Source organism: Budorcas taxicolor, chromosome 5 (assembly GCF_023091745.1).
Source record: "Budorcas taxicolor isolate Tak-1 chromosome 5, Takin1.1, whole genome shotgun sequence".
NCBI classification, from domain to species: Eukaryota; Metazoa; Chordata; class Mammalia; order Artiodactyla; family Bovidae; genus Budorcas; species Budorcas taxicolor.
The window spans coordinates 90,073,756-90,092,721 of NC_068914.1; the positions used below are offsets into that span (position 1 = coordinate 90,073,756).

Sequence of the window (18,966 nt, forward strand, 5' to 3'; positions counted from 1 at the left end):
CCAGCACAAGTAACTGTCTGGTTACTGTAGTGACACGAGCTGAGTGGGGTGGAGGGAAATGTGGGTGAGTTGCAGTTTGAGATCTGGGTTGCTGTTTGTCACTCTGTCTCTTGCCATTGCTAAGCACAAGCAATCATCCTTTGCTGAAAGTTGTTACCCAGTGGGAACCCTGTCCCAAGCTGTTGATACTCTCTATGTCAAGGCAGCAAGCCTCAGAGCAACGATTCCAGTAAGTATTAGGCTCTGCTTAGAAACAAAGACCTAAGGGACATTTGAAATGCTGGATAAATCTTATTTCTCTTTGTTTTATTGTAGGAAGATCGCATAAAAAATATACGGTTATTAAAAAAGAAAACAAAAAAGCTATTTATGGTAAGCCAGGGGGTGCTTTTCTCTCTCACATTTCTACTTGTCGCATGCTTTTCTCCTTGCATTTTTAATTTTTCCAGATGGTCATGAAGTAATAATCAGGGGGATATTTTGGTTCATTTTACAAAAGCTGCTCATGGTTTACCTTATGCAATTTTTTCCCATCTTATTTATAGAAAAACTGCAGATTCCAGGAACAACTTCTGTCCTTCTTCATGGAAGATGTTTTTGGTCAACTCCAATTACAAGTTTGCAAGGAAATGCACTTTGTGGAAGACTTTCATAGCCTTAGGCAGAAATTGAGCCGCTGTGTAAGTATGCACAGCAAATACGATTTTGATCCTACACATCCAGCTAGAAGATAGCATATTTTGTCTTCACCCCAAAGGGTGAGTAAAGGGGTTTTCTAATTGTTGGCTTGTAGTCCAAATGGAGAATCCATCACCAGGGAAACGATATCAGATAATCCTGTGTAACTTGTCATGCCACTACGTACTATTTCTTAAGGAATGACATGTAAAATAAGTTGAAGAGAGCTAAATGAACATGAGATGCGCCTCAGGTCAATATTTAGTTTTTCAGATCAGTCTTTCTTTGTGCAAATCCCAACTAATTCATTCATTTAACAAATATTTCTGAAGCACCAATGATGTGCCAAACATTTTTCTAGAATGTCATTGTTTCTCTTCTTTCCTTTCTTTTCTTTTTTCCTTTCTCTCTCTTTCTTTTTCTTTCCCATATTGATAAGTGCTTTTAGATTGACTTTTTCTTATTTATTTGCATAAGTATAGAATTGTATCCTTTACAAGGCAAAGTCTCAATCAAAAGAAAATGATAAAAGAAGTGTGTTCTTCTTTGGCACCTAAATTATTTGCTGCTGTGGTATGGCCACCATCACCCTGAGCAATGGGGTACTAATTAAGAAGGTAGAAGTGACCATATTTCTAACACCCATGATATTAAAGATCAGTATAGAAAACAAAACAAAGCAAAGCAACCAAGCCAGGATCTGTGCAATATCGGTCGGCTTGCCTCTGTGAGAAGTGTTGAGTCTTTTCTGTGGCATGGATTTTGTTCTACGTATGCCGTCTCCAGTCTCCTGTGGTTGTACTGGTAGGTGGTACAAAGTATGGGGTAGAGAAGGTTACTACAGTCCTTCGGTCGCCAGAAGGTAATGAGCTTTCTATCCTTGGGCATCAGGGTCATGAAACTTTAACTCTGGGCTGTTGGTAGCAGATTTTCAGTTTTAAAATATCAGGACATCTTTTTTCTGGTGGTCCATGAAAGTACACAGTAATCCAAATTCCAGCCTACAGTGCAGAGAATTTTTATAAGGGTGAGCTGGTCAGTAGCGTAAAAAATACATCAGATTTATGTTCCTTTTCGTTAGTTTGTGTTTAAGTTATATCCTCCTTTGGGTCTTGGGTTGCATTCAGTTCAGTTCAGTCGCTCAGTTGTGTCCGACTGTGACCGCATGGACTGCAGCACGCCAGGCTTCCCTGTCCATCACCCACTCCTGGAGCCTACTCAAACCCATGTCCATCATGTTGCTGATGCCATCCAACCATCTCATCCTCTGTCATCTCCTTCTCCTCCCGCCTTCAATCTTTCCCAGCATCAGGGTCTTTTCCAGTGAGTCGGTTCTTCACATCAGGTGGCTGAAATATTGGAGTTTCAGCTTCAGCATCAGTCCTTTCAATGAATATTCAGGACTGATTCCTTTAGGATGGACTGGTTGGATCTCCTTGCAGTCCAAGGGACTCTCAAGAGTCTTCTCCAACACCACAGTCCAAAAGCATCAATTCTTTGGCACTCAGCTTTCTTTATAGTCCAACTCTCATATCCATACTTGACTACTGGAAAAACCATAGCTTTGACTAGACAGACCTTTGTTGGCAAAGTAATGTTTCTGCTTTATAATATGCTGTCTAGTTTGGTAATGGCTTTTCTTCCAAGGAGCAAGCATCTTTTAACTTCATGGCTGCAGTCACCATCTGCAGTGATTTTGAAGCCCCCCCAAAATAAAGTCAGCTACTGTTTCCATTGTTTCCCCATCTATTTGGCATGAAATGATGGGACCAGATACCATGATCTTAGTTTTCTGAATGATGAGTTTTAAGCCAACTTTTTCACTCTCCTCTTTCACTTTCATCAAGAGGCTCCTTAAATCAGAGGTTCTTCACTTTCTGCCATAAGGGTGGTGTCATCTGCATATCTGAGGTTATTGATATTTCTCCTAGCAATCTTGATTTCAGCTTGTACTTCATCCAACCTGGCATTTCGTATAATGTACTCTTCATATAAGTTAAATAAGCTGCATAGTTTCCCCAAAACTCTCATATTCCATTAAAATAATAAGGTACAGAGCCATCCAATTTAATATATTATTGTAAATGAAGTTTGTTAATGATGCTGAGGTACTAGAAATCCTTGTCTGATACAGTACAGTATATCTGGACACCTGGAACTCCCAAAAGCCACGTTTGCTTTGATCATTGATTTTATTTCTTCAGCTCATATAGCTAAAGACCACATAATAGTTATAACCTAAACTGAGAAATATTTCAGACGAAAAACTTAGAAACCATAGTGCTATCTAGGAACTCTGCTTTTCCTTGACTTGTTGTGGAAGAAGTCATTTCCTAAAGGGACCTTAATTTGTCAAGAGCTTTTCTTGAGAGACTTTGGCTACTGCAGGATGGGAGTAGGGTGGTACAAAGTAGGGTGGTACAACCTCTCAGGCTGATTGTGGATGCTTTCCTAGGCGTCTGGCTCCCCCTTGTGGCCAAATATGAGCACATCGCCTAGCCAACAACCATCCTGAGGGCCACCTAATTCTGGTCTTTCCTTCTAATCTCCCTTCCCAATACAACCCTTATTAGCATTGGTTAATTTGGCTCACAAGCTAAGGAGTTTATGTGCTGGAGTAAACAAACCGCCTCCGTGAAGCTGTGAAAAAGAAAGTCGAAGGATTAAGCTGAGCTTTAGAAAGTCGCCTCGGATATTGTTTTAGTTCCCTAAAGCAATATCTGAGTTTAATTTTATCAGTTTAATTTTATCAATATCAGGCTTGATTTTAATAACAGGCTTGCATTTAGTTTCTCTGGCAATCACCATTTTTTCTTCTTGGCTACAGAAGCAAGCATGTGTAATATAAATTAACTCGGCATTTGCCGCTCTACGGGGAATTCTGAATCAGTGGATGGGGCAGAGGTTAGGAGCGAGAAGTTATAAAATGCGAAGTAGGTGACATTTATTTACATGTGATATTTCCCTTTCTTCTTTTTTGAACATTTGCTTTAATTTGGGGAGATAGGCGTGGGGGCCGCTTTCCTAGGCCGAGCAGCTGCGCCCTCCACCTGATGTGTGACTGTCACTTTGTTTCTTTTTTCCCCCTTCCACCCAGGGACCTCAGGCTATCATTAATTCTCCAATATGCCAATGAATCAAAGCTTTGCAAGTTGCAGAAACTCTTCTCCCCCTTCCATGTGGCTCTGCTGGTTGCTTTAAAGCTCTCCTCACTCTCTTACTGAATCTTGGGCATACTTTCGAGGAATTGATTCTGAGACTAAATCCATGTCTTGGTCTATAGAATCTGGAGTTAGAAAAAGAAAACCAGAAATAGCATCTATTATCCACTCCAGTCATTCTTTTTTTATTGGATGCAGACTTTCCTAGGTGTGGTGATTCTGACTGAAGAATGAATCCCCGGAAATATCTGTATAATATCCCTTATAGGAATCTAAAAAGAAATTATACAAATGAGCTTATTTTACAAAACAGAAACAGACTAACAGAGGGGGAAAGAGTCGAGGGAAGGGAGGGATAGTTAGGGAGTTTGGGGTCGACATGTACACACTGCTATATTTAAAATGGAAAACCAAAAAGGCTGCAGCAATTTACCTTCTCACCAACATTGTAGAAGGATTCCTTTTTCCCCACATCCTCTCCAGCATTTATTATTCATGGACTTTTCGATGATGGCCATCTGACCAGTGTGAGGTGATACCTCATTATAGTTTTGATTGGCATGTCACTAATGGTTAGTGATACTGAGCATCTTTGCACGCGCCTGTTGGCCATCTGTATGTCTGCAGGGGTGAGACTCCAGGCAAAAGAAACAATGAAAAGAGCACTGAAATAATGTGCTTGGACTAAAGTGTGCACACTAGTGCCATAAGGAAGGACAAGCGGAGTCTGAGGAAGAGAGCAGACTGGGATGAAAGTGGAAGTGTCTGGCTCTTTGACCCCATGGACTGTAGTCCACCAAGCATCTCTGTCCACGGAATTCTCCAGGCAAAATATTGGAGTAGGTAGCCATTCCCTTCTGCAGGGATCAGACCCAGGTCTCCTGCATTGCAGGCAGACTCTTTATCATCTGAGCCATTAGGGAAGCCCAGACTGGGATGCCGAGAAGACAACGGCACCCCACTCCAGTACTGTTGCCTGGAAAATCCCATGGAGCCTGGTGGGCTACACTCCATGGGGTCGCACAGAATCAGACACGACTGAGCAACTTCACTTTCACTTTTCACTTTCCTGCTTTGGAGAAGGAAATGGCAACCTCCTCCAGTGTTCTTGCCTGGAGAATCCCAGGGACAGAAGAGCCTGGTGGGCTGCTGTCTATGCAGTCGCACAGAGTCGGAAACAACTGAAGCGATTTAGCAGCAGCAGCAGTAGACTGAGATGAGCCCAAGGTTTCTACTTGGAAAGCTGGCTGGTTGGTGGTGTCATTCACTATGAGATCAGAAGGAAAAAGCTTAGAGAAAGGTTAATAAATTGCTTTAGGTCTGTTAAAAGTTTGACAAATCCCATGCATAAATACAATCATAGGAGTGAAAATTTTGTTTCTATTTATGATGTTTATATTTATGTTGTATGTTTATATTTATGATGTATTTGTTAACAGATTTATTGATATATAATTAGCATGCAGTTAACTGTATGGATTTAGAGTGTGTTATTTGGTAGTCTTGACATATGTGTATATTTGTGAAATCACCACAATTTAGATGATGAACGCATCCATCACCCCTCAAAGTTTCTTTGTTTAGCTTGGTGATCTCCTTCCTTCTCCCTCCCCAACATGGGTTCCAGAGGACCACTGATCAGCTTTCTGTCACTGTAGATTTATTTGCATTTCCTAGGATTTAATGTAAATGGTTTTACAGATGATCCCTAACTTACAATGGTGTGATTTTTGACTTTATAGAGGCACAAAAGGTATGTGTCTCCAGTTTTCCTGGGCTAGTGATTCCTGGCACTGTACTCTCTCTTGATGTTGGACAGCAGAGGCAGCCCCAGCTCCTGGTCAGCCATGAGGTCATGAGGGTAAACAACCAACTCCCTCACCGCTGCTCTGTACCCAGACAACGATGCTGTTTTTCACTTACATTACGGTATTGAATAAAGTCTATGAGATATTCAACATTTCATCATGAAATAGGCTTGTGTTCAGTGATTTTTCTCCATTGTAGGCCAATGTAAGTGTTCTGAACACGTTTAAGCTAGGCTAGACTAAGCTATGATGCTTGGAAAGTTAGGTATACTATGCGTATTTTTAAGTCTTTATTGAATTTGTTACAACCTTGTTTCTGTTTTATGTCTCAGTTTTTTGACCTTGAGGCATGTGTGATATTAGCTCCCTGACCAGAGATTGAATCCATACTCCCTGCGTTGAAAGAAGAGGTCTTAACCACTGGACTGCCAGTTCAGTTCAGTTCGGCCGCTCAGTCTTGTCCGACTCTTTGCGACCCCATGAATCGCAGCACGCCAGGCCTCCCTGTCCATCACCAACTCCTGGAGTTCACTCAGACTCATGTCCATCGAGTTGGCGATGCCATCCAGCCATCTCATCCTCTGTCATCCCCTCTCCTCCTGCCCCCAATTCCTCCCAGCATCAGAGTCTTTTCCAATGAGTCAATGCTTCGCATGAGGTGGCCAAAGTACTGGAGTTTCAGCTTTAGCGTCATTCCTTCCAAAGAAATCCCAGGGCTGATCTTCAGAATGGACTGGTGGGATCTCCTTGCAGTCCAAGGGACTCTCAAGAGTCTTCTCCAACATCACAGTTCAAATGCATCAATTCTTCGGCGGTCAGCCTTCTTCACAGTCCAACTCTCACATCCAGGGGAGTCCCTTAAATGCATTTTTGACTTAAGATATTTTCAACTAACAATAGGTTTATTAGGACTTGAGACAAATATAAGATGAAAAATCTATATATGTGTCATATTCTTTAAAGTCTGACTTCTACCCAGTATAATTATTTTGAGATTCATTCATTTATTGAGTGTATCGATTACTTCTCCCTTTTTCATTGCCAATTAGCATTCCACAGTAATGATATACCACACTTTATCTATTCATCTATTGATGGCTATTTATTTTTTCCAGTTTTTCATTATCACAAATAAAGCTGCTATTAATATTTATATACTTCCCCAGTGGCTCAGTCAGTAAAGAATCCGCCTGCAGTGTAGGAGACCCGAGGTTCAATCCCTGGGTGGGAAAGATCCCCTGGAGAAGGAAATGGCAATTCATTCCAGTAATCTTGCCTGGAGAAATGCCATGCAGGTCTTTGTTTGGAGAGAGATTCGCACTTCTGTTGAGTAAACACTTGAGAGGTAGCAGTGGTAAACACCTAGGCTGGATCATAGGTTAGGTGTGTGTTTAACTATGCAATAAATAGCCAAGCTGTTTCCTAGAGTGGCTGAATCAGCTTACATTTCTACCAGTAGTGTATGGAGTTAAAACTGTTCAGCATCCTTGTTCTCGTTTTTATGGTCAATGGCAATGTTCTTCTGTGTTTTATTGTGGATAGTTCCTATTGCTATATCTTCAAGTTTACAAAATTTACACATCTTTTAGTCTGTAATATCAAACCTACATTAGTCTCATTCAGTATATTTTTTGTTTTAGACATTATGGCCTTTGTTACTAGAAGTCTGAATTTGTTCTTTTTAATATTTTCCCTTTTCCTGCCTCACATGATCCACTTTTCACTTAGCTCCTGCTGCTGCTTCTAAATCACTTCAGTTGTATCCGACTCTACGCGACCCCATAGACGGAGGCCCACCAGGCTCCCCCGTCACTGGGCTTCTCCAGGCAGGAGTACTGGAGTGGGTTGCCATTTCCTTCTCCATCCTTTAGCTTCTAGAATGTACTATATGACCTCTATTTCTGTTATCAGTCTCTGATAATTACTGTTTAGATCTATTAATTCATAAAGCATTGCAAAATAATGCTTTTAAAATTCTATTTCTTTTGAGAAATCTTTATGCAGTTCAGGAAGCAACAGTTAGAACTGGACATGGAACAACAGACTGGTTCCAAATAGGAAAAGGAGTACATCAAGGCTGTATATTGTCACCCTGCTTATTTAACTTTTATGCAGAGTACATCATGAGAAATGCTGGGCTGGAAGAAACACAAGCTGGAATCAAGATTGCCGGGAGAAATATCAATAACCTCATATACGCAGATGACACCACCCTTATGGCAGAAAGTGAAGAGGAGCTAAAAAAGCCTCTTGATGAAAGTGAAAGAAGAGAGCGAAAAAGTTGGCTTAAAGCTCAACATTCAGAAAACGAAGATCATGGCATCTGGTCCCATCACTTAATGGGAAATAGATGGGGAAACAGTAGAAACAGTGTCAGACTTTATTTTTTTGGGCTCCAAAATCACTGCAGATGGTGATTGCAGCCATGAAATTAAAAGACGCTTACTCCTTGGAAGAAAAGTTATGACCAACCTAGATAGTATATTCAAAAGCAGAGACATTACTTTGCCGACTAAGGTCTGTCTAGTCAAGGCTATGGTTTTTCCTGTGGTCATGTATGGATGTGAGAGTTGGACTGTGAAGCAGGCTGAGCGCCGAAGAATTGATGCGTTTGAACTGTGGTGTTGGAGAAGACTCTTGAGAGTCCCTTGGACTGCAAGGAGATCCCACCAGTCCATTCTAAAGGAGATCAGTCCTGGGTGTTCTTTGGGATGCTAAAGCTGAAACTCCAGTACTTTGGCCACCTCATGCGAAGAGTTGAGTCATTGGAAAAGACTCTGATGCTGGGAGGGATTGAGGGCAGGAGGAGAAGGGGACGACCCAGGATGAGATGGCTGGATGGCATCCTGGACTCGATGGTCGTCAGTCTGAGTGAACTCTGGGAGATGGTGATGGACAGGGAGGCCTGGCGTGCTGCAATTCATGGGGTCGCAAAGAGTCGGACACGACTGAGAGACTGAACTGAACTGAACTGAACTGAATTGAGGGATAATTATGTAAAGAGAATCTCCCCCTAACTAATTGGCTGTCCTGAGGATCTTATCATATAAGAAAGTCAGAATAAACATGTAATTCTGGTTCTTACCTTTTTTAAATATTGTGATTTTCTAGATAGTGTGCAATTTTATTTTTGGTCAACTGTTTATGCAAATATATGAGATATTTTTAAAAGTTACCAAATGATGACATTATATTTTTAATTAAAACTTGTCATTTTATTTGTTCCAATAATTCCATCTGTACTGTTAAAACATGAAACGTAATTCTTTTTCTTTATTTATCAGTTTTCAATATAAGGATTGATTTTTCTAATATTCTTTCAAGGTGATCAATGAGTTGTTATTTTCTCTTAGCTTCATTATTAACTAATGGACATAAATTCTTTTTCATTTTTGAGAAGTATTTCTGGTTCTTTAAAGTTTAAGTTCAGTTCAGTTGCTCAGTTGTGTCCAACTCTTTGTGACCCCATGAATCGCAGCACACCAGGCCTCCCTGTCCATCACCAGCTCCCGGAATTCACTCAAACTCACGTCCATCGAGTCAGTGATGCCATCCAGCCATCTCATCCTCTGTCGTCCCCTTCTCCTCCTGCCCCTAATCCCTCCCAGCATCAAAGTCTTTTCCAGTGACTCAACTGTTCGCATGAGGTGGCCAAAGTACTGGAGTTTCAGCTTCAGCATCATTCCTTCCAAAGAAATCCCAGGGTTGATCTCCTTCAGAATGGACTGGTGGGATCTCCTTGCAGTCCAGGGGACTCTCAAAAGTCTTCTCCAACATCACAATTCAAAAGCATCAATTCTTCAGTGCTCAGCTTTCTTCACAGTCCAACTCTCACATTTATACATGACCACAGGAAAAACCATAGCCTTGACTAGATGGACCTTTTTGGCAAAGTAATGTCTCTGCTTTTCAATATGCTATCTAGGTTGGTCATAACTTTTCTTCCAAGGAGTAAGCGTCTTTTAATTTCATGGCTGCAGTCATCATCCGCGGTGATTTTGGAGGCCCCCCAAAAATAAAGTCTGAAACTGTTTCCACTGTTTCCCCATCTATTTCCCATGAAGTGATGGTACCAGATGCCATGATCTTCGTTTTCTGAATGTTGAGCTTTAAGCCAACCTTTTCACTCTCCTCTTTCACTTTCATCAAGAGGCTTTTTAGTTCCTCTTCACTTACTGCCATAAGGGTGGTGTCATCTGCATATCTGAGGTTATTGATATTTCTCCCGGCAATCTTGACTCCAGCTTGTGTTTCTTTCAGTCCAGCATTTCTCATGATGTACTCTGCATGTAAGTTAAATAAGCAGAGTGACAATATACAGCCCTGATGTACTCCTTTTCCTATTTGGAACCAGTCTGTTGTTCCCTGTTCAGTTCTAACTGTTGCTTCCTGACCTGCATATAGGTTTCTCAAGAGGCAGGTCAGGTGGTCTGGTATTCCCATCTCTTTCCGAATTTTTCACAGTTTTTTGTGATCCAAAGGCTTTGGCATAGTCAATAAAGCAGAAAGAGATATTTTTCTGGAACTCTCTTGCTTTTTCAATGATCCAGCGGATGTTGGGAATTTGATCTCTGGTTCCTCTGCCTTTTCTAAAACCAGCTTGAACATCTGGAATTTCACGGTTCACCTATTGCTGACACCTGGCTTAAAGAATTTTGAGCATTACTTTACTAGTGTGTGAGATGAGTGCAATTGTGCGGTAGTTTGAGCATTCTTTGGCATTGCCTTTCTTTGGGATTGGAATGAAAACTGACCTCTTCCAGTCCTGTGGCCAATGCTGAGTTTTCCAAATTTGCTGGCATATTGAGTGCAGCACTTTCACAGTATCATTTTTCAGGATTTGAAATAGCTCAACTGGAATTCCATCACCTCCATGAGCTTTGTTCGTAGTGATGCTTTCTAAGGCCCACTTGACTTCACATTCCAGGATGCCCGGCTCTAGGTGAGTGATCACACCATTGTGATTGTCTGGGTTGTGAAGATCTTTTTTGTACAGTTCTTCTGTGTATTCTTGCCACCTCGTCTTAATATCTTCTGCTTCTGTGAGGTCCATACCATTTCTGTCCTTTATTGTGCCCATCTTTGCATGAAATGTTCCCTTGGTATCTCTAATTTTCTTGAAGAGATCTCTAGTCTTTCCCATTCTCTTGTTTTCCTCTATTTCTTTGCATTGATCGCTAAGGAAGGCTCTCTTATCTCTTCTTGCTATTCTTTGGAACTCTGCATTTAGATGCTTATATCTTTCCTTTTCTCCTTTGCTTTTCACTTGTCTTTTTTTCACAGCTATTTGTAAGGCCTCCCCAGACAACTATTTTGCTTTTTTGCATATCTTTTCCATGGGGATGGTCTTTAAAGTTTAGGGTTTCTCTATAAATCCACTGAAACTGGCATCTTCTTGAGCCATTCTTAAGACATGGCACTACAACAATTTTCACGATAGACTCCAATGTCAGGAATCCCAGCACCACTATATTTGAGTGTCATCTTATTTTTTCTGAGAACATTCTAGGTACTGCAGCACCTAGTAAAATATTATACATTTTAATAAGTCTGATTTGGATAATTCAGGTGGCATAATTGTTTAAAGAAAAAAAAGCAATGGATAACATACATATTTTTATTTTTAATCTTTGTTAGCCCTGAAAAGTGAAAGTGAAAGTTGAAGTCTCTCAGTTGTGTCTGACTCTTTGTGATTCCATGGCATTTGTCTAAATGATATTTAGAAAGTGCCTCTTTGTAAAAAGATGTTTTAAAGATTCTTATAGAAAAACTCTCAGACTTGAAAGGGAATTTAATAGTTGCTTAGTTGAATTCATAGGATAATTCGCCTAATTGCTAGTACTCCAAATTGAAACTGGAAAAAGAGTACATTAGTTTTCAAGATTCATCATCTACTTTAATTAATATTTTGAGAGTCTAAATAGTAATTGGTAATTAGAGAGCTCTGTTTCTTTACATTAATTGTATGTGATTAATTTTTAAGTTTGGTAAGTCTTGTCAAATAGAATATTTGTGTCTCTAATTCTTGTAGAATGTTTGATAACTAATTTGTATCATCAGTTGCAACTAGCTTATCAAGTTGTGAAGTATTGCCAATTATTTATGTTTGCAATTTTGAATATTTTAAAAATCATATTTGGCTGAACTGATAAAAAACTGAAGCAGGAAGTAAGACTAATCCTGGTTTATTCTTTCATTGACTATGAAGTCCTAAACTTGTGTTTAACAATACTAGTAATATCATCATGTGGTTTTTGGAAGAATTAAATAAGATACTATGTCAAAGTGCCTAATACGTAGTAATTCTGTAAAACTGTTCGTATCTTTCCTTACTGTTTACCATACTCAGAACACTAATTTTCTTCCAATTACATTTTCTCAACAATTTCCAAAGGAGAGATTCTCTTAAACAGTCAAATATCTTTTTAGTGCCTAATGTTAGTGTTTTACTTGGTGCCTAATGTTAGTGTTTTACTTAGTGCCTAATATTAGTGCTGCTACTTTAAGTGAAAGATAAAGAGATCATTTATAAGTCATCAGTTTTAACTTTGGTAAATATATTTTCTAATTACATTATAGAATTTCTTTTCTGTCGAAGTTATTCCTTAGTTGTGCTGTGCTGAACTAAGTCAATTAAGTCGTGTCCGACTCTGTGCGACCCTACGGACTGTAGCCCGCCAGGCTCCTCTGTCCATGGGATTCTCCAGGCAAGAAGACTGGAGCAGGTTGTCATGCCCTCCTCCAGGGGATCTTCCCAACCCAGGGATTGAACCCGCATCTCTTACGTTCTCCTGTGTTGGCAGGCAGGTTCTTTAACACTGGTGCCACCTGGGAAGCCTCATAAAAGACTATAGTACATGCTCATAAAAGACTATAGTATAGTAAAAGTCTTTTTGTAAGAAGAATTTGAGGTCATTATTTGTGACAATACAGGGTGAGAGACTATGACATGTACAGCTGTCCACTCCCTGGCCAAGCTACTTCATTTCCTCAGAATTATCAGTGGAGAGGGATTATTCATTTTTGCTTTCGGAGAAGGCAATGGCACCCCACTCCAGTACTCTTGCCTGGAAAATCCCATGGATGGAGGAGCCTGGTGGGCTGCAGTCCATGGGGTCGCTAAGAGTCGGACACAACTAAGCGACTTCACTTTCACTCTTCACTTTCATGCACTGGGGAAGGAAATGGCAACCCACTCCAGTGTTCTTGCCTGGAGAATCCCAGAGACGGGGGTAACCCTAGTGGGCTGCCGTCTATGAGGTCGCACAGAGTTGGACAGGACTGAAACGACTTAGCAGTGGCATATAGTACACAATACATATTTTCATGATTTTTCAAACATGTTTTGGGTATTAGGCATTCAAATTTAAGGATTACATTCATTTTTTCATCAAACTGTTTTAAACAGAGCTCCCTAATGCCCAGTATATACTTCAGACTACTATTAATATTAAACCAGTGGGCTTTGTGAACCCCCAAGCTCTAAGCTGATGCTTGCATTTCATTCATTGATTCAGTCATTAAACAAGCACTGAGTATCTAGTGTTGCTGAACACTATTCCAGATGCTGGAAATTCCTCAAAAATTGATAGATAATATCTCTTTCTGTACAGAACTCTTTTGAGAATGCTCTCAGTCAGTTTCAGCAACTCTCGGATTTTGATAGGTGCCATGAAGGGGGCAAACCAGAGGAAGCTGAGGGCTGGAGGTCGGGGGCCACATCACAGGTAACTGAAGCTGAGACCAGAAGGGTGTTTGAATTATCATTGCTGGCCTTCCCTGGTTGTCCAGTGCTTAAGACTACACGGTCCCAATGCGGGCAGCCCAGGTTCGATCTCTGGTTAGGGAACTATGATCCCACATGCTGCCAGGTGTGGCCCCCCCAGATGATAACAATAATCACAAATTAAATAATAAATAATCTCTGTTCTCTCCACCCTTCGAGCATCAGGCTTCCTCTGCCTACTCTTCCCTTCTTTCTGTTTCTTCCACTCCATTTTAGTCATGCTTCAAGATGCAACTCTCTTGCTTTTTCCTTCTGGAAGCCTTCTGGGATCTCACAGTTGGATGCCCTCTGCTGTGTCCCCAGAACGGGTTTTTGTTTTTTTAAATCACAGTATTCATCACGTAGTATTGTGATTTTCCTTCACTGTCTCTGACAGTTATGAGCCATTGCTTGTGCCCCAAGGCAGTTTTCAGCATTTAGGGCACTTTTATAAATTAAGTAAAATCAATGCTATGTGGTCAGAGACACGATTACATGCCTAGCGTATAGTAAGTATGCAATAAATATCCATTGACTTAATGGTGAATGATTAGGCTGTTGCCTTGTGTTTGCTATTCTGTGGCTATCACACACACATTATTTTTTTGTTTTTGAGCCAGGCCGTGGTTATTCCAGCCCTACTAATACATTGCCTCTTGTCCAGATCATAACTGCTTTGCCTGTGTCTGTCAAATCCTGCAGCCATTCTTAGAACAAAACTGCTGCCCTTTGGTTTTCCATGCTGTTTTCTGCAAATGGAACTATACCTTGAAATATAAGGTAAAGGGAATCACTGTTTTGTAAATTCCTCCTTCCAAGCAAAGAAATGTGAATTAGCAGTAAAATCAGGCTATCCTACTGGGTCTATAGACATGTTTATAACAGTGAGGAAAATGAAAACCTCTTGCATTTACTAGGGGTCATTTATAATAAACGATCTCAGGCACCAGAAAGGATCCCATAAACCTACAGAGCTCTAGAGGAAACACTGCCGCTATTAAGTGATGGGTTCTTATTTTTTTGCCAAACCTTGTTTTTCTCCTCTTCTACTCTCTTTGTTCTTCTTAGGGTAGCGTGTGCCTTAGATGGAGTGAAGTCAGAAATCTTTCTTGTAATTCCTACCCTATTTATGGGAGGCCCTGTAGGCCCAAGCTGTCTGGGGAGAGGGCCTCGTCATTAAGGAATGCCTTAATGACATTTAATTTCTGTAATGTCCAGAATTTGGTTGGCTTCTTTGGTTTCACATTTTCAGTGTTAAATCTTTTTTTTTTTAATATTTATTTCTTTTTGGCTATGCTGAGTCTTCGTTACTGCACGGGCTTTTCTCTAGTTGTGGCAAGTGGGGGCTACTCTCTAGCTGCAGAGCACAGGGTTTTCATTGCAGTGGCTTCTGTTGTTGCAGAGCAAGGGCTGCAGGGTGCGCAAGCTCCGGTGGTTGCAGTTCCTGGGCTTCAGAGCGCAGGGCTCAGTAGTTACGGCTCATGGGCTTAGTTGCTGATCTTCCTGGATGAGAGGTCAAACCCCTGTTTCCTGCATTGGCAGGTGGATTCTAGTGTTAAAAATTTAAATCCTGACACAGCCCATATTTGGTGTTGTGCCCTATGACTTGCTTATTCAGTTCCTTGTGACTGCTCTTTGCATCTAAGAACTTTGGATATATTGGAATCGGCAAGTATTGATTATCCTCATGAAGTCCTCTCTTCCAGTTGCAATGTTTGGGCCAACTACATTTATACTAGATAATTTATGACTGGACAGATTTAGCATCTAGCCAAATTCTCCATTTAAAAAGTGATAGGCAGTCTTCTCTATAATAATTATTTCCAGAACTACTCTCCTGGCTGGAACTAGACTCGGTATTTCTAGAATTTACTTTTGCAGTTCCAATCTGGAAAACAAATGAACAAAGGGAGCAAACACACACACACACACAGAGGTTTTTGTCTTTTGTTTATTATCACACTGTGCATTTTCAGATTGAAGTCTCTGTCTCTGTGTGTCTTTCTCTGTCAATTAGCTTAGGCTTTTAGAGGCATTCCCAGTATTTCCCCTGGGATAATACAGAGTAGAGATCTTTGAACTAATCTTTCTTTGGAACTGGATATTTAAAATTTTCAACAGGAGAATGGCTTGGCTGGAATATCTTTTCCAAGTTATACAGGATTTTTAATATAAAAAAACAGTATAATGGTGTATAAATAGGGTAATATAGTGGCTTTTAAATACATACTCTGGAGTCAAAATACCTGGGTTTGGATCTCAGCTCTTCCACTTATTAATACTATGTGAACATTGACAGAATATTAACTTCAATGCTTGGGTTTTCTAACCTGTAAAATGAGGGTGATAATAGTACCTACCTCATAAGGTTGTTTTGAGGACTGAATGAGTTAATATAACCAAAGCCTTCATATTAGTGCCTGACACAGAATGCTAACAAAATGCACATTGACTACTATTATTTTTATCTGACAATCTTCACATGGAGGGAAATTGGGATAAAGAACTGCTGGATTTTTATCTTCTATTATTGATCTTGTATTTTGTTGATTTTCCCGTCTACCACTATCTATTTGCTAGCTGTTTTGCTCATTATTATGTCTTTAGTGCCTGGCACATGATCTGACACTTAGTAGGCACTTCATGAATGCTTGTTTAAAAAAGGAATGAATTCTTTCTGACTGTATGCTCTGATTCTGGCTCCCACTGTCCTGGATCGGTTCCACATTGTTTTGGCCTCACAGGATCTAATCTAAATTGATTGCTCTTATCACAGGGAGGTTCAGCCCTTGTGCTTGTGAGTCCTGCAGACGGAACCTTCACATTCTGTGTGCAGCTCTTCCATGCCTCATCACAAAAGCCTCTTTCACAGGAAGAATTTCTACCTTCCTATGCAAGGTGTTCCCTATGGGAATCTGTGGGAGAAAAAAGATGAGGAAAGGAGGATGGAGAATTTCTTCCTCCATGACTCCTAAGTGATTCTCGTGCTCATATTTGAAAACTCACCTCCTCAAAGGAGACCAGCATTTCCCAATCTCTCCACCCCAAGTCAGGCTACAAGCTGTCTTCTCAAGACACTAGCTTACTCTTCTTCCTAATTTAGAAACTAGTATTCATTTCCTGGTGCTTTCTCCTGGGAATCAACATCAATATTTAAAATAGCTAGGGCAATTTTTCAAAAAGTAAAATTTTTTCCTCATCACTCCCACATCTCTTGTGTTTTCTAGCATCTCTCTTGCTCCAGCCATGGTTTCTTTAAGTTTCTGGAAGGCGTAGTCTTTCTTGCCTCAGGACATTTGCACACCTTTCGCTCAGGTTCCCTTAATTATTCCACCTGGGTATCCTTTCCAAATCCCTCTTTTCTTTCTTCACTTCCTCATATACCTGCCACACACCCCCTTTTCAGACCTTAATTTAAGTGTCATTCCTCAAAAGAACCTTCTCTGACCATCCAGTTGAAAGAGGGTCATTTCTGTAGATCCCTATCATAGAGTCGTGCATTACAAACACAGCTTTAGTTTCAGTTTGTAAATTTTAATTTTGCATTTGTTTTTTTAAAATTTATCATTATTCTCTCTCATGAAACTATAAACTCTGTTAGGACAGAGGCCAGGTATTATCTATTTGCCAGCATATTTCATGCCCACAACAGGCTCAAAAATTGCTGGTTGAGTGGATGGAAGAGTGAATACTGGTCCTTCTTCAGCAACATCTCTGTATTTACTGCTAATTTCTTAGATTTCCTGTGTTTCATCAGCTAGAGAGATGAAACCCATTACCCGGATGAAAAGAACATTTTATGAGGTTAGTATACCAAATTCTTGTCTTTGAGTACTTTTTCTAAGATATGAACTATTTCTGCTTCTAATATTTCTACTTTATCTGCAGATGGGAAAGAAAGGAATCTACAAAGCCATCAGTGAACTGGATATTCTTCTTTCCTGGATTAAACAATTCTTGGAAAGTATTAAGTAATTCAAGGAGCCAAGTGGATTGATTTGATTATTATTTTGAAATATAATGAGCACAGCCAGAAATCAATTTACAGCAGTGTATTTCCTTTTAAATATTTTGTGCATAGTACTAACAGCAAGTTAGATGACTAGAGGAATTTAATGCAATAACATTTTGGAGATAAGTTGTCATTAATAGGCACATTTTCTGTATTTTCAAAGAATGCTTTCATCTTGAACATGTTTTGTCATTCCCAAGTGCATTTGTATGAGTTTAATCTAAAAGTGTATAACCATAATTAAATCATGTAGTATTTGCTCAAAGAAAATGACAGATTTCTGGGATACAATATAGTGAGACTTACATAGATGCCATGTATATAATTATTGTCTACTTAAGGAGTAAGCGTAGCATAGCGTAGGGCTTGATGATGATTAATTATGCCCAGTGTGATCTTAGCCCCTAGCAGACTTTGATTTTAACGAAAGAAGTTGTGTTTCTTTGTCCTGGATGTCCTTTCCAAGACAGTATGCTAGAATTTCATTCAGTACAATGGGTAAGTATCAGATCAGATCAAATGGTTGCACATGTAAACTAACTGCTTGGAATGGTTTACTAGACACACTTTTGACAGATAACTCAAGCTACATAGACTACAAGGAACTAAGTGGAAATGATGCTAAAGCTTGATTATGTTCCTTCCAGGTGCCATGCAGTTTAGAATGTTATAAGAGGCCAAATAGAAGTCTGAATGCAGTTCAGATTCTACCACAGGAAACTTGCCACACTATCTGAAAACCTTACCCATACAGCCAGCCCTTCAGCTGAATGAGTCATACAGCCCGAGTATTGTTTTACACCAAACAGGCCCTGCTTCAGCATAGTAATCACGGGCAGTTTCAGAGAGCAGTTTGTGCGATGGCAAATCCATTTCCACAAAGCATCCATTCTGCCTCTGCTGCACACAGATGACTCCGGGACTTGGTGTTTTGTGATAGGAATAGACAGGGTGTCCTGAAGGCCTTTGTGGTTTTCATCCTTGGCATCTCTTCTCTTGTTTTCCCACCATCCAGTCTTTTCAGTCACAAGAAGGCAATGGCAACCCACTCCAGTGTTCTTGCCTGGAGAATCCCAGTGACGGGGGAGCCTGGTGGGCTGCCATCTATGGGGTCGCACAGAGTCAGACACGACTGAAGCGACTTAGCAGCAGCAGCAGCAGCAGCAGCAGTCATGTATCTATGCACTGGGGACTACCTTCTCTTTCATATTCCAAAATTATCCCTTTGGTTCCTTGTCCCTTCTCCTTCCTGCCTTCCCCATCAACACCCTGTGCCCCTTGGGTGCACAAGTCTCCCATCTTGGTTACCATTCTTAAGCTGTTTTATTACTTTGGAACTCCAGGTATTAGAGGGGATGTGAAATATTCACATGTACCAATCAGACAACTTTAGGTCCTTCGGGATAAAATTTCACCTCTGTTCTCATACTTTGGAGTAATTGAATTCAATTGAATCCCACTGGGGACCTCATTATCAGACAGGTCCACAGGCAGGGAAAGGTGTGGTGAGTGGAGGGGTTTGGGGGTAGGGAGCCTGGAGGA

General features: G+C 40.4%; 1 protein-coding gene across 1 annotated transcript; it reads left to right on the forward strand.

Moving 5' to 3' along the window:
- Nucleotides 1-58: 58 nt before the first annotated feature.
- Nucleotides 59-17,387, forward strand: IL26 (interleukin 26). The gene is made up of 5 exons (XM_052641410.1): nucleotides 59-229; nucleotides 316-372; nucleotides 546-680; nucleotides 17,151-17,216; nucleotides 17,301-17,387. The coding sequence occupies exons 1-5, from the start codon at nucleotides 59-61 to the stop codon at nucleotides 17,385-17,387; spliced, it is 516 nt and encodes a 171-aa protein (XP_052497370.1).
- The last annotated feature ends 1,579 nt before the right edge of the window (nucleotides 17,388-18,966 follow it).

Excerpts from the sequence above, each read along its gene's own strand:
- IL26 (XM_052641410.1), top strand. The coding sequence starts at position 59 with ATGTGGGTGAGTTGCAGTTTGAGATCTGGGTTGCTGTTTGTCACTCTG. Across the intron at positions 373-545 it reads AAACAAAAAAGCTATTTATG|AAAAACTGCAGATTCCAGGA; the intron begins GTAAGCCAGGGG and ends TCTTATTTATAG. Across the intron at positions 681-17,150 it reads GGCAGAAATTGAGCCGCTGT|ATTTCCTGTGTTTCATCAGC; the intron begins GTAAGTATGCAC and ends CTAATTTCTTAG.